The 21,228-nt window shown below is 35.3% G+C and overlaps 4 protein-coding genes across 5 annotated transcripts; all 4 read left to right on the forward strand.

The window, feature by feature from the left end:
- Positions 1-1,169: 1,169 nt before the first annotated feature.
- Positions 1,170-4,070, forward strand: LOC9317236 (CDT1-like protein a, chloroplastic). The gene is made up of 7 exons (XM_021030079.1): positions 1,170-1,674; positions 1,753-1,872; positions 2,179-2,413; positions 2,510-3,154; positions 3,286-3,487; positions 3,582-3,672; positions 3,757-4,070. Exons 1-7 carry the CDS (start codon positions 1,325-1,327, stop codon positions 3,839-3,841), a joined length of 1,728 nt encoding a protein of 575 aa, XP_020885738.1. The 5' UTR covers positions 1,170-1,324; the 3' UTR covers positions 3,842-4,070.
- Positions 4,071-4,557: 487 nt separating this feature from the next.
- LOC9315382 (CDT1-like protein a, chloroplastic) lies at positions 4,558-7,679 on the forward strand. The gene is made up of 7 exons (XM_002879269.2): positions 4,558-4,646; positions 5,190-5,603; positions 5,796-6,030; positions 6,134-6,640; positions 6,757-6,958; positions 7,063-7,153; positions 7,241-7,679. Exons 2-7 carry the CDS (start codon positions 5,353-5,355, stop codon positions 7,323-7,325), a joined length of 1,371 nt encoding a protein of 456 aa, XP_002879315.1. The 5' UTR covers positions 4,558-4,646; positions 5,190-5,352; the 3' UTR covers positions 7,326-7,679.
- Positions 7,680-12,968: 5,289 nt separating this feature from the next.
- On the forward strand, positions 12,969-17,922 carry LOC9315383 (transcription factor bHLH155). 2 transcript variants are annotated; one of them, XM_021027734.1, is made up of 12 exons: positions 12,969-13,614; positions 13,835-13,913; positions 14,200-14,319; positions 14,610-14,691; positions 14,766-14,807; positions 14,930-14,989; positions 15,116-15,235; positions 15,395-16,600; positions 16,705-16,806; positions 17,055-17,174; positions 17,343-17,468; positions 17,600-17,922. In XM_021027734.1, exons 1-12 carry the CDS (start codon positions 13,518-13,520, stop codon positions 17,684-17,686), a joined length of 2,241 nt encoding a protein of 746 aa, XP_020883393.1. In that variant the 5' UTR covers positions 12,969-13,517; the 3' UTR covers positions 17,687-17,922. The 2 variants fall into 2 exon arrangements, with proteins under 2 accessions (XP_020883393.1, XP_002879316.1); XM_002879270.2 differs by having other exon boundaries at positions 12,974-13,913; positions 17,600-17,917.
- A 127-nt stretch (positions 17,923-18,049) lies between these two features.
- On the forward strand, positions 18,050-20,360 carry LOC9315384 (protein ROOT PRIMORDIUM DEFECTIVE 1). Its single transcript, XM_002879271.2, has 2 exons — positions 18,050-18,321; positions 18,430-20,360. The coding sequence occupies exon 2, from the start codon at positions 18,451-18,453 to the stop codon at positions 19,696-19,698; it is 1,248 nt and encodes a 415-aa protein (XP_002879317.1). The 5' UTR covers positions 18,050-18,321; positions 18,430-18,450; the 3' UTR covers positions 19,699-20,360.
- Positions 20,361-21,228: the final 868 nt, after the last annotated feature.

The raw sequence follows: 21,228 nt of genomic DNA on the forward strand, positions 1-21,228 counted from the left end.
GAATCTGATCTAGATCCAAAATTTATGTCAATGGGTTACTGACTCATACTATTTGATCTTGAGACTGACTCACTAAATATAAAACTTGATAATCCAAATTGATTCATCTTATCATCTAGCTCCTTTAAATTTTTAATGTTAATCAAAGATAAAAAAAAAAAAAAAAAAAAACTCATGAGAGTTTTGAATTGGCAATAATTAATCCAAATTAGATTCTGTAAATAAAGTTTTGGTATCCAATCTTCCCATTCAGAATATAATATTATGAAAATTGATACATATGAATTGGAATTTATATGCTTTTTATTTCTAGTAATTTTAGCATAAAAAGAGATAAATTTGTAAAACTCATGTAATGCGGTGAGATCGTTGCAATTTGGTGTATTTCCATACAAGTTTTTTTATATCATATGTTTTCGGCTAAGGGTATTATGTTTTCTGCTCAACTACTTATGAGAATTAGACGATAAGCCGATAAAAGAAATAGAAATTTGTGTTTATTATTCTAATCATCAAAACTTCATATATTGACATAAACAATGATTGTGTTTTTTGTGTGATAATATTCATTTCATGACTTTATATAGATTTTCTCAATTAACAAATATTATATAAAAATAAAATAGAAACGACGAACCTAAATAAAAATAAGTTAAAATATATAGAAATAATAATAGCGGAAAATCTACATTTAATAAACTATTTGAAGTTTTGTTAGTAATAAAATAATAGAAATGACAATTGAAAAGAATCTTAGAATCATTTAAAAATTATTTAATTCGGGATGTGGCAAATATATTCAAAGTTTAGAAAGAGAAACATAGAGAACATAAACTAAACCATTGATTATATCTGATTTGCTGGGCAAACTATTTTATCTTATATTCTATTGTTGATAAGATTCCATATGATGATTATCTTTGATTATTTGTTTCAAAGAATCTATAAATACTGAACTAGCATAAACATTGCATGAAGACCATATAAACATGTTCATGTTGTATTTTAAGTAGTCAAACTCAAAAGTTATTAAAATGTTTATATAAAATTACAAGTTGAACAAAGAATCTTTGTTGATCTACAGATTCGTTCAGAGACAGCAATTTATAATGGGCCTAATTAATGGGCTTCTTCGTGGATAAATGTTTTCGCGGGAAGCAACGGGTTAATAGGCGCGGGAGGCATACGTGGCTTTGGTACACGTAAGATTGCGCGCCAAAGACCGAAATAAATCTAAACCCTTGTTCTTGTTCTTCTTCGTCTTCATCGTCTTCTTCATCTCTCTCCTCTCTGCATCTGACACTCTATAGACATTGTTGAAAAAATGAGTGCACCAGGTTCTTCTAGATCTATTCCATTCAAATCGAAGAAACGGTTAGTGATGGATTCGCCGTCTTCAAAATCTCAAACCGGGAATTCAAATCCGTCTTCTGTAGCTTTACCAACGCCGGAGAAGCCGCTTGAGAACATGCTTAGTAGATCGAGAAACCGATCTGTGGCTTTATCAGTGAAAGAGATTCGGCAAGCGGCTGGATCTCGTCGTAGATCTGAAGATCCGGTTGCTTCATCTGCCAAAAGCAAGCTCTTTTTTTCTCACAACGATTCATCATCCTCTTCGCCTTCAAAACGAGTTAGCTCTAATAAAAATGCAGAGAAAGAGAAACTTCCGGAGAAGTAAGTTTAATTTCTAGGGTTTTTTAAAAAATTCAATTTTTTCCCCCTTTTTACTGATTGGGATTTGGATTTGTGCAGGTACGAGAATCTGGGAAAGTTCTTTGAAGCATTGGATAATTCGATCTCATTATCGAAATTAAGAGGTTCTAAACCAACATTTTCCAACATTTCTAAACAAATCGAGCATTTAACCGAGAGGTATGATTGTCACTAATTGGATCTGATCTGAATAAATATGCCAAATTTGGTTATTGCCTTTAAACTTTATAGACTGGATGAGACAAAATAATAATCTAGATCGTGTTTATGTTGTCACTAATGGGATCTGATCTGAATAAAGAAACCATTTTTGATCTTTGCCTTTTATACTTTATAGGTTCGATGAGTCAAAAGAATACTTTAGATCTGGGTTTTATAGATTTCACAGATAACTTTTTTAGATTTTAGATATTCACGAGTCTGTTTCTGGTGTGTGTATCTAATTCTGGTGTGAATATATTTCAGGAGGTTTTGTTATAGTCACTTGGCTCAAATAAAGCATATATTGCGAGAAGCGATCGAGATTAAGAGAGTATTGATACATGATGAAAGAACTTGCTGTATGAAACCGGACCTTCATATTACCCTCAATGCCGATGCTGTTGAATACAAAGACAAGTCGAAATCCGAAAGTAAGAAAATCGCTCTTCGGAAAGTGTTTCGGGCTAGACTTGCAGAGTTTGTTAAAGCTCACCCTCAGGTATTATTATGCGAAAAATGCGTTCTCTTAATGTTATGGTAATTACTTTTGTGTAATTTTAGTTCAGGTAGTAATGGTGTTTATTATCTGTTTTAGGGTGATGAAGTTCCAGAGGAACCGCTTCCTGAGCCATTCAATAGGAGGAAACCAGATGAAAACTCAAAATTTGAGGTCAAGAGTGTTAGTTCTCTCATGGAAGAGATGGCTTCTATTCCAGCAGCTACATTGTTTTCATCTCCCATCACATCAACTCCAGTCAAAACAAGTTCAAGTCCGGCCAAACCAACTTCGTCTCAGATTAACATTGCACCAACCCCAAGCAAACCAACTTCAACTCCTGCTAAACCGACTTCGTCTGAGATTGACATTGTGCCAACTCCAGTCAAACTAGTGTCAACTCTGGCTAAAATTCCTTCAACACCGGCTATAATTGACTCAACACCAGTCATTGCTGCTTCAACTCCACCTGAATTTGCTTCAACTCCTGCCCGGCTCTTGAGTACGTCTCTGGCAGCTCGTCCGCTCAAAAGAAGCAGCGGTCATTCAAATCCAGATGATATTTCTGCTGACCCACCGACTAAGCTCGTGAGGCGTTCCTTGTCTCTGAACTTTGATTCTTATCCTGAGGATGAAAAAGCTGTGGATTTCACAGATGATGAACCCATTGATCAAGTACCAGAAGAAGAATTATCCAGTGATGATGAAATCCTCAGCATACTTCCTGATAAACTTCGACATGCGGTAATACATCTCTATTAGTGATTCTTTTTCTTCTCGTAATTACTTTATACTTTTTAGTTTGAGATTAAGAAGTACAAACTGAGATTAGCTTTGCTTACTGAGATAGTTGATCCTCTTTCTGCTCATTTCAGATAAAAGAACAAGAGAGGAAAGCGATTGAGGACCGAAACCCAGCAATCTCTCTGGCAAAAAGAAGGCGAAAGATGATCGCTTGTCTACCCAAACTTTTCAATGTCATCCATTACTTAATTCAATCGATAAGGCGTTGGGTAATCACAAAAGAAGAGCTTGTGCACAAGATCATCGCTGGCCATTCTGATATTACTGACAGAAGTAAGCCCTCTAACCGCTAAGTATCTCAGTATAACTTTTCTTTAGACCGTTTGAAAACCATCCTAACTGTTCTCTTCTCACTTGTGTTTTTCAGAGGAAGTTGAAGAACAACTTATCTTACTGCAAGAACTTGTCCCGGAATGGATGTCTGAGAAAAAATCATCAAGTGGAGATGTGCTAGTATGGTGAGTCTAAAATCACACACATACTTATCTTAACTCACTTTTTCTTGGTTTTCGATTGCTCATGTAAGCATCTTTAATGTGCAGCATAAACAAATTGGCATCTCCCATAACAATCCGATCACGTCTTGAAGAAGAAAACAAGCAAGAGATGGCTCCACTGGTTTCTTGAGGTCTTGGTTCCATCGGCCTGTGGTTACTTCGGTTTCTAACTCTTTTTGGACTGCCAAATATGTTAGTCTATTCATGAGACAAATGTGTAGAGACTAGGTATAAAACTCTTTAGTACGGAAATGTATAAGGTTGAAAACTATTTAGAAAGGTGTTTTTATCTATTTTCAAATTTTGACCATTAAGTTATTTCTCTATCAATAAAGATTCATTTTATGCATTTTGTAACATAATTCTTACTAGAACAAGGCTGACATACCTAAATCCTTGATGACAATTCTCTTTCTGATTATGTTCTGTATTTGAATAAAACTTTCCTGCGTTCTCCTATATCTGTTTGCATTTTTATATATACATGTTAGCATTGATGTTCTTCGATTTGCGTTTGTATCCTACCACTTCGTATTCCTCTCCCAAAGCTCCAAACAGATATTGGCCATGCCGTTTGGAGCTTCCGTCCCATTTAACTAAGAGAATCGACTCCAAAAGTTAAAATTTTTATTCCAAAAGTTAAAAATACATAAGCTTTTGTCTTTGATATTAACCGTATCGTAATAATTAAATATTTGTAACCGTATTTAACCGTAACCGTTGCAACCGTAACTGTTGCAACTGTAACTGTTTTAACCGTATGTATAACGGTTAAGGTTACGGTTAGAGAAATTTTATAACTGTAATCGGAGGTTAATAAACCGTAACCGTAATAACCGTAACCGTGGTCATGCCATGTTCGGAGGCATCATAATGGGCTTAATTAATGGGCTTCTTCGGGGATAATGTTTTCGCGGGAAGCAACGGGTTAATAGGTAGGGCTGGGCCGGATCCGGATATCCGGCTTTTTTAGGGTATCCGGATCCGGATCCGGATCCGGCCGGATCCGCCTTTTCATTATCCGGATCCGGATCCGTTCCACCCGGATATCCGGATTTCGGATATCTGTAAAAAGAGCCGGATATCCGGATCCGGGTTTTTTTTATATAATTTTTTTTATTAATATAAAATTTCAAGAAAAATATTTAAAAACAAATAATTTAATATAAATAATTAAAAATATTATTAAAAAATATTATTCTTATATAAAATAATAGAATTTATTAATAAAATTTAAATAATAGTAATAAAATATTAAAAAATATTATTATTATATAAAATATCCCGGATCCGGATATCCGGCTTTAAATTTTCTATTATCCGGATCCGGATCCGGATCCGGCCGGATCCGCTTTTTCATTATCCGGATCCGGATCCGCCCCACCCGGATATCCTATTTTTCGGAGCGGATCGGAGCGGATCCCGGATCGGATCCCGGATCCCGGATCCCGGATAATTGGTCTCACCCCTATTAATAGGTGCGGGAGGCATACGTGGCTTTGGTACACGTAGGATTGCGCGCCAAAGACCGAAATAAATCTAAACCCTTGTTCTTCTTCTTCTTCTTCTTCGTCGTCTTCATCGTCTTCTCCATCTCTCTCCTCTCTGCATCTGACACTCGCTACAGACATTGCTGAAAAAATGAGTGCACCGGAGTCTTCTAGATTCAAATCGAAGAAACGATTATCGATGGATTCTCCATGTTCAAAATCGCAAATCGGAAGCCCTAATCTGTCTTCTGTATCCTTGCCCACGCCGGAGAAGCCGCCGGAGAGCCCTACTCTGGGTAAATTCTTCGATGCGTTGGATAGTTCGATCCTATTATCAAAATTGAGAGGTTCTAAGCCGACATTTTCCAACATTTCGAAGATAATCGAGCATTTAACCCAAAGGTATTAATCCTGAAAATTTTCAATTTTTGAATCTGGAATCTGATCTGATAGGTTCAATTAGAATAGCTAAGATCTGGGTTTTTGATGGATTCACCAATAACTCTTGTAGCTAGTTCTGAGAGATTCAATTTCACGAATCGGTTTCTTAGAGTTGTGTATCTAATTTTGGTTTGAATATATGCAATTATTCAGGAGTTTTTGCTACAGTCACTTGGCTCAACTAAAGCATATATTGCCTGAAGCGATCGAGATTAAGAGAGTATTGATACATGATGAAACAACTTGCTGTATGAAACCAGATCTTCATGTTTCACTCAACGCCGATGCAGTTGTATACGATGACAAGTCGATATCGGAAAGTAAGAGAATCAATCTCCGGAAAGTGTTCAGGGCAAGACTTGCAGAGTTTGTTAAAACTCATCCTCAGGTATGATGATGCTCTATGATGCAAAAATCCGTTCTTTTTTCGATATGGTAGTTCCTTTGTGTGATTTAGTTCAGGTACTAATGGTGTGTATTATCTGTTTTAGGGTGATGAAGTTCCAGAGGAACCGCTTCCTGAGCTATTTAATACAAGGAAACCAAATGAAAACTCAGAAGTTGAGGTTGGGTGTGTTAGTTCTGTCATGGAAGAGATGGCTTCTATTCCAGTAGCTAAATTGATTTCATCTCCCATCACATCGACTCCATCAGAGTTTAACATCGTACATTCAACGCCTGCTAAAATTGACTCAACACCAGTTGTTGTTGCTTCGACTCCACCTGAATTTGCTTCAACTCCTGTCCGGCTGTTTAGTACTTCACAGGAAGCTCGCTCGCAGAAAAGAAGTAGTGGTTCTACAAATCCAGATGATGTTTCTGCTGACCCACCGGTTAAGCTTGTGAGGCGTTCCTTGTTGCTGAACTTTGATTCTTGTTCTGAGGACAAGAAAGCTATGGATGTGACAGTTGATCAGACCATTGTTCAAGTACCAGAAGATGTATCCAGTAATGATGAAGAAATCCTCAGCATGCTTCCTGATAAGCTTCGACAATCGGTAATATTCCATATGTTCTCGTGATTACATTATACTTTTCAGTTTGAGATTAAAAGGGACAAACTGAGATTAGCTTTCCATACTGAGATAATTCATCTTCTTTTTGCTCATTTCAGATAAAAGATCAAGAGATGAAAACAAATGAGGATCAAAATCCAGCAATCTCACTGGCAAAGAGAAGGCGAGAGATGATCGCTTGTCTACCTAAACTTTTCGATGTCATCCATTACATAATTCAATCGATAAGGCGTTGGGTAATCACAAAAGAAGAGCTTGTGCATAAGATAATCGCCGGTCATTCTGATATTACCGACAGAAGTAAGCCCTCTAACCGCGAATTATCTCAATATATCTTTCATTTACATAGATTTTCGGTGTTTTAAACCCATCCTAACCGTTCTTAATTCACTTCCATTTTGCAGAAGAAGTTGAAGAACAACTGATCCTAATGCAGGAGCTTGTCCCGGAATGGATGTCTGAAAAAAGATCATCAAGCGAAGATTTACTAGTATTGTGAGTTTAACATCATATACATACTTGACAAACTTTTTTCGGGTTTTTCGATTTTCGATTACTCATGTAAATATCTTTAATGTGCAGCATAAACAAATTGGCATCTCCCCTAACAATTCGATCCCGTCTAGAAGAAGAAAACAAGCAAGAGATGGCTTCACCGCTTTCTTGAGATCGCGGTTCCATTGGCTGCGATTATACTACGTTACTTTTTCTGGCGATTGTTTTGAACGACACTGTCGTCACTGTTTATCATCTCTGTCAAAGCTAATTGATCGCTGGATTTAAAACCTATCAAAATCTCAGTGTTAATTTTTTAGTCGCTAACGACAGTGAAAAGAACACGGCCAAACTACTTAGGAGGGTGTGTTAATCTATTTTCGACCATTATGTCATTTCTGATTTCTATATTAATAAGGAGTCATTTTATCATTAGTTTTTGTATCAGAAAGCTTAACAGAACAATGCTAACATGTTAAATCCTAGAATGATAGTTTTGGGTTAGTTATTGGGCTTTAAAAATTAAGCAATTTTCTTTCTTTCATTAATCTTCGTTTAAGTTTATATTCTTTATTTACGACTAATGATTCTTGAGTTCTAGATTAACAATTTAATACAAGCTATTCTCACTATTAACAGCTATAGGCCGGTCATCTTTATTGACTCTCTAAGTCATCTTAATTGTTACAACTTAAAAAGCTTCATTTTACTTTGTTCCATGCCATCAATACACATGATTAACATAATACTATAAACAGGCCCGACTCAATTATTGGCGAGACCCGGTGCTAGACCTGTCCCAAAAAAATTAAGGCCCTTAGACAATTTTTTTTTTTGCCTATTTTTGCCAAATTTTTTTTCAAATAATTGTGGTTTTTAATTATAGAAATGTTATTTTCTTAAACTTGGATCTTTTCATATTGTTTTTAACAAAATTTGGGATTTTTAAGGTATAATTTTTTTTTTAGTTGGTTATTTTGTAAAAAAAATTAGGATTTTTGTATGATAAAAAATGAAAAAAAAATGAAAAAAAAAAAGAAAAAAAAATTGGACCCTAGGACCTTGTGCTCTAGCACTCCTAACACATGTGCTAAGCCGGACCTGACTATAAACAACCTATGATGATCAATGAAATAAGTAAAACTACAAACAAAAAATAATAAATTAAAAAGAGAGCCATAAAATACATCAAGAAACAAAAATGGAAGATATCACTTACTAGTGAGGTAGGTTTTGGATTTTCATGGCCAATGAGCCAAAAAGAATATATCAGAAGAAGAAGAAAAAATGGAATTTTGTATATAAGAGATCGAGTGAGATTTCCTCTTTTTTTTCTTTATAAAGGACAATAATTATTAGATTTCTTAGATCTTGTATGGACCACAACTAGTCCCATCATATATTCCTAAGTCTCATTGTTTTCCTTTGAAAAAGCCTTTCCCAAACAGTAATATACTGTACTAAATAAAAAAATATTTTATTAAAGAAGAAAAAAATAGAGAGATAATAATAAATTAAAATTTTAAAAAGAAAAATAATAAAAAGAGAGACCTTTGCCAGTCTTTTAAGCAATTTCTGACCCAACTCCTTTTTGGAGAAACCTTCAAAACCCTAACTTTGGAATCTATTTTTAAGATTCGTTTCTTTCTCAAAGAATATTAATATCCCACCTTCATGTATTTATCTTTGGAATATTGTTGAAAACTTAAAACCATAATTATTATTGCAGTAATTTATAGTTTTTTTTCTTCTGTAAACTATGTGATATAATTCTACAAAAATGCATTGATATTCAATATTTTACAAAACTAATAAACCAGTTAATTTACCATACATAATTGGAGCGTTTAGTAGAGAAAAGAATTGTTTGACTTTACTTTTATGAAAGACAAATTCTCTAAAATAGATATAAGTCATGCCCTTAAAATTACGAAGCCTTGTGAGACATCTTTTTTTTACAAAAAGTATTGAACAGAATAGCAAACACTGTGGTTGACAAAAAAAAAAAGAATAACAAGCACTTAAAACCAAATGTATTTCTTTTAATTCATTACCAAATAAATAATTAAAGGAATTAGTTGCATGGCTTATCGGTTACGGACCAAGTCATTATAGTTCAAACGTTGTCCACTAAAACATTATTATCAAAGCTCTTTCATTTAAAAGACATTGAAACAATTTGATACAGGCATGCTTTGATCTAATTAATGCTAACTTTCGGAAACATATAGAAATCAATTACTATAATTTTCGGTGGAATAGAAAATTATGAATATTCAACAAAAGTGCACCTGTATCCTTTTATCTATTATTTTGTAGGTTCTCTAAAAAAATTTTCTAAGAAAATATAAACACTCTGAAATCACATTTCTTAGCAAAATAATATTTTCTTACGCACAAAATGAAGAAATTGAACAAAGTCATTCATCATCCAAACCGATACTGATCTCTCTAATTTATTATGAAATGTTAAAATATAAACATATTAAAAACAAAGAACTCGCAAAATTAAGTGTGATATTGGCTTAAAGGAAAAAGATCATAAATGGACGGTAGCGCCTAAGTGAAAAAAAAAAGTCTTTAGCAATCTCAAATCTCAGTGACATACTCCAAAGGCGATAATGTCATGAATATTTAACAAAAAATTATCCATGTATATATAACCTAATGATGCAATATAATTTATACTTTTGTCTAATTGTATGTCTTAAAAGATAGTTTAGAATAATTTTCCAAGATTTAAAATTTTAAAATGGAAATAACTGAAATAAAGCAGGAAAAAATATGATTAAAAATGAGGGATAATAAATTTATATAGGATATTAATTGAATTTCAGCTAAAGAAGTAAAAGATAAAAATGATGAAAAGGGGGAAAGAGATGTTGAGTTGGTGCGTTGCATTAGAACACATTGATGGGAACAAGTCATGAGAGCATATACAAGAGCCTCCAGATAGAATATTATGAGCAATCAATTGTAAAACATCATCATTTTTAATTTCTAAGTGGAACTCAAAATCAGATTATACACATTTCAAATTACTCTCAACCCTTGGTTTCTTAATGAACTTACCAAATGGTCGACATAAAACAGTACTTGTGAATTGCCAAGATACATGTACTTACACAGGGTGGATCCAAAGGGGAAATACCAACATCTAAAAAATAACTAGGACTAGGAAATGTTCTAGGTGGTCATTTGTATTTACTATTTTTTTTTTCTTTTTGCAGAAATACTCATACACTTGAAAAATTTAGCTTCAAACTATTTTAAAATAAATTTTGGTTAGTTTTAAAAGTTAATTTTTTCCAAGTTATATATCTAAAAACAAATTCTGACTAAAAGTGGTTTGATGCGATTTCAATTTTGGTTATGATTCAATTACCTATATCTTTCTGTTTTAAAAACGTTTTAGTTTTATATTTTACACTAGATTTGAACCCGCGGTACACCGCGGGGCTATAATTTTTTAAAAAAAAATCTAAATATAATTAGTTTTGTTTATTAATAGAGAGTATAATATAATATTTCGACCTATTTTATAAATGTACCATCCATATATCTATATTAATAGTTTTGAGTATATTAATTGTGTTTTAGGTTTAAATGGTATATCTATATATACACTTAAACGACATTTGACTTTCTTCTTCTTCTTGCCTTAGTTTAGGAGAAAGATTTTTCTTGCGGTACACCGCGGAGCTATTATTTTTAAAAAATATTTTTCTTCCTTAAACTTCCAAATCTAGATTTTACCCCGCGGTACACCGCTAGTCGATTTTTTTATAACTAAAAAATTATTTTGCAAAATTTTAAGTTGTATTTGTTTTGTTAATATTGTTATTTTGTTTAGTGTTTCTGATTTTATAATTAAATTTTGATTTTTAATTCTAGGATTTCATCCATAGTATATTGTTTAATATTAATATTGATCCAGACCCGTTGCACCATATAACCCCGTCCCGTAAAATTAAACATCATTTGTTATTTTTTTTGAATAATATTTTTATGCACTACGGGTCGCAGGTTCATGCGGATAAGCCCGTAGAGAGTTACGGGTTTGCGGGTAGACCCGCCAAAAGAGAAGCTATCGTTTGAAACCCTTTGTTTTGTTTAGGGGTTTTAAGAAAATATCCCTAAAAAATAATTTTCATTATATGAAAAAAAAGAAGTAGAAGAAATTGTAGTATCAACATTCCCGATTTTTACATCACTCGTTACAATTAATTTTTTTTTTTGCAGATAAAAATCAGAAGTTAACTAAGTCGAAATTTTTAAAAAGATTGTGTAGAGATTTTTGGTAAATTGTTGAGAACATATTTGATTTCAAAATCTTTACTTAAATAGATAAGGAAAGATTTTGTAGAGACTTTTGCTAAATATATGAGAAATAAATTTCAAATAAAAATCTTTACTTAAATAAAACAAATCTAAATAATTAATGCTAATGGCATGTCATTGTAAATACTTCTCAACTTCAGGATTTATTTGCTAATTGTGATCCAAAAATATATATATATATAGATATTTGATTTGGATCAGATTTGGTCTCGGTTGATTGAATGACTAAAATATAGAACATAGTCACATTAAGGTTTCGTTTGCTTGTTGAATTAGTTGTTTTCGGTTCGGTGTTAGATTGAGCCGGCTTGGTTTATTTGGATTGAACATCCTACTCTAAGCATTGGATGTTCTCTGCTGTTTAACTTGCGTCTAAATTTTACAAAAAATAAGTAATCAATATTTCAATTTAAAGGTGATTTTAAGTTTTGACGAAAATTCTTGATAATTAGTTATGTGATTTTGGTTATATAACGGACCCGCAACCAAAAATAGCATAGGCCAGCACATAAATTATTCGATGTGAATTTGCTTTGTCCAAGGATGATTATGGTAAGCAAGACAAAATGAGTGAGTATGAAAAAGACATTGGATTTTTGTTGACAATACAAAAAGGGAAATAAAAAGAAGCGATATATTTAATCATTTTGTGGAATATGTATGGACAAGTTATAAAGTCCAATATGTTTCACCTTTATATTGGCAAATGAAATCATATTTTTTTTAAAAGCTGAATATCCTCAAATTCATTGCAAAAAAATAAAACAAAAATTTGAAGTTATTGGTTTTTCTTGGACACCGTAATCATTTCAGATAATTTTATTTTATGAAATTAGAAGGAACATTAATATGAAATTTGCAATCTAAACCATCTAACATCTATCATCTACCATCTAAACTAGGTCTGCAAATTCGGGTAATTAGAGTCAGGTAATTCAGTTAATCATCTACTTCAGTTAGTGATAATTGTGTCCAAAATAACCGAACAAAATTTTGGTTTAGTAGGTTCAATTATTTAATTATTTACTGAAATGAACTAGTAAATAATTTTATGATATAAAACATATAACATTCTAAAAATCGGTCACATAGACATCTAGAAGGCCACCAAAATGGTCGAAAGTACTCGAACTTTATTTGATTATTTCATGTTTGGACATCCGATTAAAATAATTATAATCGTAGTTAATTTCATCTTTGTAAAAGAATACGAAAAAAAGAAAACATACACTAGAAAAATAGTTTTTTACAAAAAGATTGTGATGTTTATATTAACTCAAAACAAAATTAGAGAAATGTGTAATATTTTGTTAATTTGTGATAAATGAGAATGAAAGGTAAAAAAGAAAGTAAGAAGGAAGCAAGAATTTCAGTTGGTGAATCATTTTGCTGGCCATTTTACACACACTATTAGAATCGAGATAGAGAGAGAGAGACTGCATATCTCCTTCTTTTATAAAATCCACATACCCTCAAAACACACTCACCATCCCACTACCAAAGATTGCTAACATGCGCACACCGATCCTTCTTATTTCGTTGCTAAAATGAGCATGGTGCGTGACTCGCCCGCTTCCTCTCGATTTCTTCTTCACCCTTTAAAAAAAGGAACGTCTTTTAGCTTTCCTCTACACCTCCTTTATACCACCATCTCTCTCTTTCTCTCGGTTCTTTCCTTTTTCCGGCGAATTCCTCGGCTGAGATTGTAAGATTTTTCTGAGTGATGCAGAGTATGCTGAGATCAATTCTTGAAGTTAATCAATGTCTTCTGACATAAGCTAAAGTCTCTTCTTTCGTACAATCTCTCTGCTTTCTTTTCCACTGTCTTCTTCTTCTTCTTCTTCCTTAGCTTTCGATTTTCAATCTTGATTTCTCAGATGGCGAGTAGTAGTAGTTGCAGCAGATCTATCTCTGTTTCCAGCTGTTTCAAATTCTGATTCTCTCGGTGTTTTTGTTTGAGCTAGGGTTAAATTAGTTTCCTTTTTTTGCGTAATCCGAATCAAAGTTTGTATCTTGGGGAGGGATGGGTAAGAGGCAAATATCACAAGATGAAGTAGGTCCGCCCATAAAACCAAGAGCTGGTTTACGAAGGGAACAAGCTGGAAGAGGTTCTTACAGAGGTAGTTAGTTACTTTGTATCTCATCGAAAAGGACAATCTTTTTTTAGAGGTTGGGGAGGATATAGTGTTCAAAAATAGGTTTTGGTTTTCTTCCTTCGGACACAAATTTTGTCAAGAATCAAAAAAACTTTCTGTCTGTTTTGATTTGTCGTTCTTGATTTGGCTTACCACTAGAAGGGGGTTTTGGTTTTGCCCTTTAGAATGGGTTCTACTTCTCAAGAGATACTGAGGAGCTTTTGCTCTAACACGGACTGGAACTATGCTGTGTTCTGGCAACTTAAACACCGAGGATCTAGAATGTGAGTCATCTAAACAATTCTCTTTACTGTCTTTGCTTGGTGGACCATTATAATTGTCTACGAACTGTGGTTATTGATTTTGGTGTATTGACTCCAACTTGCTAGTGTGGAAATATGGAACTTTATATTGGATGCAGCTTTATGTTAGCAATCTTAGTTTAAGTATCTGAAGACTGTTTCTGTACTTTTGAGTTTTGTGTGCAATTAAGGATTCTATTTCTTTATATGTTTTAGAGTTTAGTTGACCAGATAGTTTCTCATTTTTTAGAACATTGAACATCTGTAGGGTACTTACCTTGGGGGATGCTTACTATGACCATCATGGGACGAATATTCATGGAGCACATGACCGCCTTGGGTTAGCTGTGGCAAAGATGTCTTATCATGTCTATTCTCTAGGGGAAGGGTAAGAATATATTGCTTTCTGATGCCCTCTTTCTCGACTTCATCTTTTCAACTAGGTGTTCATGGTTATCTTCGACAAATTCAAATGCTGGGTTTCTTTTGATCAGCAGCGTATGACACTGTCTGGAAATTGGCAGTTATAGTTTGATGTGCCCTTTTTCCTTCTTTTTTTCTTTGACATTAGCTGCATAATGCAAACCTTTTGTTGTATCTTGCGACTTGATGCCAGCAGGAGCTTTTACCTTAGTTAGAAATCTTGGGGTTCTTATTGAATTATGTCTATATAAACAGGATTGTAGGACAAGTCGCAGTTTCTGGAGAACACCAATGGGTATTTTCTGAAAATCATGACAACTGTCACTCAGCATTTGAGGTTAGGAACATCCTATCTTAAATTGAATTTTGTTTCTTTGTGTTTTTAAACAAGATATCTTTTTTTAATTACAGTTTCATAACGTTTGGGAGAGTCAAATTTCTGCTGGAATTAAGGTATTTGAGATTTTTCTTTAGTGTTCTTTTTGTTTGCTTTATTACATGCATGTCAAGAACTTCCTCAAAGTTTGCCATTGGAGACTTCCCTTCTTAAAATATCTGTTCTTCCTTCTCCGCAGACCATTCTTGTAGTAGCTGTTGGTCGATATGGAGTAGTGCAGCTAGGCTCTTTGTGTAAAGTAAGTAAGGTCTTAAAATTGGATACAGTGTTTGTAGTTACAAAATAATAGCCAGGCAAAAGCCTGCGCACGTCTGCATGGAGAATATGAACGTATCTGGTCTTATTGTGTACTTGTTTGGTGCAGGTTAATGAAGATGTGAATTTGGTGAATCATATCCGACATTTATTTCTGGCACTTAGGGATCCCTTGGCAGATCATGCAGCAAATTTAATGCAATGTAATATGAACAATTCGTTATGTCTGGTAAAGATCTTCTTCATTCAAATATGGATTCATGTTTCTCCAGATTTCTTGTTATTTGCAAAATGGGGAGAGTAAAGTGCGTAGGGTTCTTCTAACAATTCCTCAAACCTCCACTGACTTCCTGAGTAGACCATGATGTGTTGTATAATATTATTGCAGCCAAATATGCCTTCTGAAGGCTTCCATGCCGAGGCTTTCCCTGATTGCTCTGGAGAAGTTGACAAAGCTATGGATGTGGAAGAATCCAATATCTTAACTCAATACAAAACTAGAAGAAGTCATAGCATGCCTTACAATACTCCTTCGTCATGTCTTGTCTTGGAGAAGACAGCTCAAGTTGTTGGTGGTCGTGAAGTGGTGCAAGGATCTACGTGTGGGAGCTATAGCGGTGTTACGTGTGGCTTTCCAGTTGACTTGGTTGGTGCCAAACATGAGAATCAAGTAGGTACAAATATAATCAGTGATGCACCTCATGTGGGAATGACTAGTGGCTGCAAAGATCCAAGAGGATTAGATCCTAATTTTCATAAGTATATGAAGAATCATGTGCTCAATAATACAAGCTCATCTTCTTTAGCAATTGAGGCTGAAAGATTGATAACAGGCCAATCATATCCAGGCCTGGACTCAACTCTTCAGGCTATGTCGAGAACAGATAAAGAAAGTTCTTATCAAAACGAAGTATTCCAACTATCGGAGAACCACGGAAATAAACACATAAAAGAGACTGACCGTATGCTGGGGAGGAACTGCGAGTCTAGTCGATTTGATGCTTTGATGTCATCTGGTTATACTTTTGGTGGCAGCGAGCTACTAGAGGCATTAGGCTCTGCTTTCAAGCAAGCGAGCACTGGTCAGGAGGAGCTACTGAAGTCTGAACATGGTTCAACAATGAGACCAACAGATGATATGAGTCATAGCCAGCTGACATTTGACTCTGGCCCTGAGAATCTTCTAGATGCTGTGGTTGCTAATGTGTGTCAAAGCGATGGTAATTCCAGGGATGATATGTTGTCGAGCAGATCGGTACAATCATTGCTTACCAGCATGGAACTTGCAGAACCCTCAGGTCAAAAGAAGCATAATATTGTTTACCCAATTGATAGTGCTATGAATCAGCTACCACTTGCAGAGGTGGATATCCAACAAAATTCATCAGATATCTGTGGAGCATTTTCTTCGATTGGGTTCTCATCTACGTATCCCAGCTCCTCTAGTGATCAGTTTCAGACATCCCTGGACATGCCCAAGAAGAACAAAAAGAGAGCCAAGCCTGGTGAAAGTTCTCGACCTCGCCCAAGAGACAGACAACTCATTCAGGATCGAATCAAGGAACTTAGAGAACTTGTACCTAATGGAGCTAAGGTGACTTTTCTCTTACTAGCTACAAGGTTACTTGTGCATCATTGTAGTGATTTTCAGTTGTAATATGTTTTTGTCATTCGCTAATATTGTTGTCATATTTACAGTGCAGTATTGATTCTTTGCTCGAACGCACGATCAAGCACATGCTCTTTTTGCAGAATGTTACTAAGCATGCTGACAAGCTCAGTAAAAGTGCTAATGCAAAGGTAAAAAAAGTCAGCTTTCTTGATACTAACAATCTCTGTTCTATCGTAGAAATTTTTATTCCAGCCTCCGTAGTTTGTAAACGAACATATTAAGCAGTTTGTTATGTTTGATAGAATGATGTAGCAAATATTGGGTCAAATTTCTGAATCCTTTAATGAGAAGATAGGATGGGCAGGAGATATATAGAAAAACTCAACTGAAAATCAGAAGTAAATATCAAAATTAGCTTATACCTTTGTAATCTCAGATGCAACAAAAGGAAACTGGTATGCAAGGTTCAAGCTGCGCAGTGGAGGTTGGAGGCCATCTTCAAGTATGCTCGATCATCGTGGAGAATCTGAACAAGCAGGGGATGGTGCTCATCGAGGTATGTAATCTTACTCTTTGTTTTTTTTTCTTTTGTTTAGTTTAGCTTTGTTTGAACTCGAGTCCCAAGTTCTGCTGGTGTGTATCTTTTTTTTTTTTCTTTTCTCTTTGTGCAACCTGCTGTGTGTATCTAAGTCTTAGATTGAAAGTATTTTTGGGTATTGGACAGATGTTATGTGAAGAATGTAGCCATTTTCTTGAGATAGCAAACGTGATTAGGAGCTTAGACCTCATCATCTTAAGAGGAATCACAGAGACTCAGGGCGAGAAAACATTGATATGCTTTGTAACTGAGGTAATTTACCCAATTCTTGAAAGAGATTCCAAAGCAAATCAAAGTTCTTTTCTTGGTTTTTGTTTGAACTTTGGATTAGTATAAATATATATGAGTGACTAACATCTGACATGGTGATATATGAATGGCAGAGCCAAAACAGCAAAGTAATGCAGAGGATGGACATTTTGTGGTCTCTGGTGCAAATATTTCAACCAAAGGCCAATGGCAAGCGGTAGCAGGCGTGGTTGCAGAGTTTGCGTTTACATAAAGATAAAGAATAGGCTTGTGTGGGGTTGTACAGTGTTGTTTGTGACACTCACTGCAATACTTCATTTGTTTGTTTTGATTTTTTGTATAAAAAAATAGGTCTTAAAAGTTGAGTTTTTAGTGTGTTTATGATTTGTATTTGTTTGCTTTCGAGTTGACCCTTTGAAGTTTGAATATACATGACTTGAAACTTTGATTTTCTTCATACGTTTGAGTTGTTGTTCAACAAATCGATTTGTAAGCTGTGGAATTGGATTATAAGTTAATAGTTCGAAATTTGCAAGCCTAAATGATTAAACCCATTCCACAAACCTAAACTAAATGGTTGAAACAATGTGATTATCATAATCCAAAATTGAGTACACACTAAACCCAACAAAGTCTAGAAAGAAGAAAGCTTTCACTTTCAGTCTCTCTGCTCTGCCTCAAGTCTCTTCGCTGCAGAGTTAGGGCATAAAATTTGTTCCTTAGAATCTCTGATATATATATAACCCAACTAATCTTGCAGAATCAAAATCTCTTCTTTACCTCTCGTCAAAACTGTGGCGTTATTGATGAATCGACTTCAAAGGCTTCTCCTTTCTGCTCCAATCATACTCTAAAGGTGAGGACTTTTCTATTTCCTTTTGCTTCTAACCAATCGCATTCGTCAATAATTGGAGTTTGAGTTTGAGTAATACTTGCCAATATCTAAGATTGAAGCTTTGATTAGGTTTGGTAATCAGACACTGATATGGCTATGACACGAGAGTTATATGGAATTCTGGGCACCAAGTATGTTCCATTGTTAATCCGAAGATTCTCACTTTGGTCTACGAAGAAAGACCCTGATCTCGAATCTGCTCTCTCGCGTAACAAGCGATGGATAGTTAACAGTCGGCTCAAGAACATTATCTTAAGGTGTCCCAACCAGGTTGCATCGGTTAAGTTTCTACAGAAGAAGTTTAAGACTCTTGATCTACAGGGGAAAGCCTTGAATTGGCTTAAGAAGTACCCTTGTTGTTTCCACCTTTATCTCGAGAACGATGAGTATTACTGTCGGTTAACGAAACCGATGATGACGCTTGTGGAAGAAGAAGAATTGGTCAAAGATACACAAGAGCCTGTGCTTGCAGACAGGCTTGCAAAGCTGCTTATGATGAGTGTTAATCAGCGCCTTAATGTCGTGAAGCTTAACGAGTTTAAGCGGAGTTTTGGATTCCCTGATGATTATGTGATCAGGATACTACCAAAGTACTCAGATGTGTTTCGATTAGTGAATTATAGTGGGAGGAAGAGTTCAATGGAGATCGAGCTTTTGTTGTGGAAGCCTGAGTTGGCTGTTTCTGCAGTGGAAGCAGCAGCGAAGAATTGTGGCTCTGAGCCTAGTTTCTCTTGCTCTTTACCTTCCACATGGACCAAACCGTGGGAGAGGTTTATGGAGTTTAATGCCTTTCCTTACATATCTCCATATGAGGATCATGGGGATCTTGTTGAGGGTTCACAGGAGAGTGAGAAGAGAAGCGTTGGTTTGGTGCACGAGTTACTCTCGCTAACGTTGTGGAAGAAGCTGTCAATCGTAAAGCTGAGTCATTTCAAGAGGGAATTTGGGTTGCCGGAGAAGCTAAATGCTATGCTTCTGAAGCATCCAGGCATATTCTACGTCGCAAACAAGTATCAGGTTCACACTGTGATCCTTAGAGAAGGATACAATGGCTCGGAATTGATTCACAAGGACCCGCTTGTTGTTGTGAAGGAAAAATTTGGGGAACTGATGCAGCAGGGCTTGTATGAGTATAATCACAGGCGATATTTGGCTAATCTAGAGAAGAAGAGAGAGAAAGGTATTGAATCTTTGAAGCCTGTGGTGCGAAAGAAAGACAGGAATCACGATGGAGATGATGTCGATGAAGAAGAAAACCATGGGGATCGACCAGGTGGTCTGTTCGATCCAGAAGAGAGAAAAAGGTTTTATCAGATTCTCTTCAGTGACACCCAATAAGAACATTATAGGCTGAGAATGACTAAATCTCAATAACTCTTGGGACAGACAGCTTGTTTTTTGCATTTGCTTACAAGCATATTGTGAAATTTTCAGCAAAAGCACAATGTCTCAGAGATTGCAGACTATATAGATAATTTTTTCCCTGAACATCACGTCCGCAGAGAAAAATCCACGATCAGATTTTGTTTCGAAGCTCACACTTGCGGCCTAGTTGTACCCCGGGGATGCAAGATCAAGATGGAATCTGTGATTAATAAATCACCTTGCTGCTTCCTGTAGGCACACACTAGTGGTCAAGTTTTCTAACTCCTGAAGAACTTGCTATGATACGTGCTTCTGTTGATGTAAGCCAATCCCTCCCCATTCAATAATGTGCCAATTTCAATAACTAATCGTAACCTGACTGAAATAATATATAAATACACATGTCTCGATGTGGACAAGTGGTAGATCGCAAAAGGGAAGATCGTTCATCTGTTCATCTGGTAGATTTGCTAGATGTGATAACCAGAAGCTAGATTTATCTGTTCATCTGTTCATCTGGTAGATTTGCTAGATTTATTATAGTTTACGAAGTGTAACAATGAAATTGTATACTAATCAAGTAACCTTACTAGCCAGATTTGTTTTATTTCTGTGTTATTTAAACTGACTGCCAAGTTCTTGTTGCATGTTCTCCAGATCCCATATGGCTATTTTGCCATCCAATCCTATAAATAAATAATAAACCGATATGCGAGCAATGAAACAGTCATTTTAGGGAATAGAATCGGCCGATTCCATGAAGGGTTATATGAATTTTAATCTAGTGACTGACCTGAAGTGCTGAATCGCATTACTTTAGGGCCCCCTCCTCTGCTCACAGAGGGTAGTAAAAATAATCCAACCAAGTTGAAGTTCCATTGTATTATTTCAGTAAGGCGCAATGGACAAACATCTCAAGTCTGAAGGATATTCTGAGCTACATATGCTAAGGTGTTTCCACTAGGAGACCATTCCACAGCAAACGTCCAAGAATATGAGAGATCAAGCTGAAGACTTTACTAACATAAAAAAAGCTCTCTAACATAAGATGAGGGAGTAGAGGTAACAGATATATGGCATAAGCATTATAATATTTACTAAGAGAAGGAGAGGCTGCCAAACAAATCAAACCTCCCCAAATTTAGTTTCCGCTGGTGAGCCTGCTTTTGAAACAGCCCCATGTTTGCAAAAATGTTTTAAAAGAAGATAGATGTTCACGTAAGGAGCATACTTTGTGTCAACTCCTTTGATGAATGTTGAAAATACCCGACAGTTTCCATCTGTCGATGTCGTTGCTAGAAGAAAAACAGACAAATCAGAGAGAACAACAACAGGAAAAGCATACCAGCAACCATGATTTCGAAGATTACTAGATTTTGGAGGTTGATATTTACACAAGACAATACCATTTACATACACCAACAACACCATTACTAGGAAACATCCCAAAGAAAAATCCATAACTAGTAATGCTGAGAACTAGGAGCAGAAGAAGAACGTACC

Source organism: Arabidopsis lyrata (genome assembly GCF_000004255.2).
Source record: "Arabidopsis lyrata subsp. lyrata unplaced genomic scaffold ARALYscaffold_4, whole genome shotgun sequence".
NCBI lineage: Eukaryota > Viridiplantae > Streptophyta > Magnoliopsida > Brassicales > Brassicaceae > Arabidopsis > Arabidopsis lyrata.

Bases quoted from the DNA above. Each gene is read 5' to 3' on its own strand.
- LOC9317236 (XM_021030079.1), top strand. From the start codon at position 1,325: ATGAGTGCACCAGGTTCTTCTAGATCTATTCCATTCAAATCGAAGAAA. The intron at 3,488-3,581 runs GTAAGCCCTCTA...TGTGTTTTTCAG, and splicing joins TTCTGATATTACTGACAGAA to AGGAAGTTGAAGAACAACTT. The intron at 3,673-3,756 runs GTGAGTCTAAAA...TTTAATGTGCAG, and splicing joins AGTGGAGATGTGCTAGTATG to CATAAACAAATTGGCATCTC.
- LOC9315382 (XM_002879269.2), top strand. From the start codon at position 5,353: ATGAGTGCACCGGAGTCTTCTAGATTCAAATCGAAGAAACGATTATCG. The intron at 6,641-6,756 runs GTAATATTCCAT...TGCTCATTTCAG, and splicing joins CTGATAAGCTTCGACAATCG to ATAAAAGATCAAGAGATGAA. The intron at 7,154-7,240 runs GTGAGTTTAACA...TTTAATGTGCAG, and splicing joins AGCGAAGATTTACTAGTATT to CATAAACAAATTGGCATCTC.
- LOC9315383 (XM_021027734.1), top strand. From the start codon at position 13,518: ATGGGTAAGAGGCAAATATCACAAGATGAAGTAGGTCCGCCCATAAAA. The intron at 16,601-16,704 runs GTGACTTTTCTC...TCATATTTACAG, and splicing joins TTGTACCTAATGGAGCTAAG to TGCAGTATTGATTCTTTGCT. The intron at 17,469-17,599 runs GTAATTTACCCA...TATGAATGGCAG, and splicing joins TGATATGCTTTGTAACTGAG to AGCCAAAACAGCAAAGTAAT.
- LOC9315384 (XM_002879271.2), top strand. From the start codon at position 18,451: ATGGCTATGACACGAGAGTTATATGGAATTCTGGGCACCAAGTATGTT.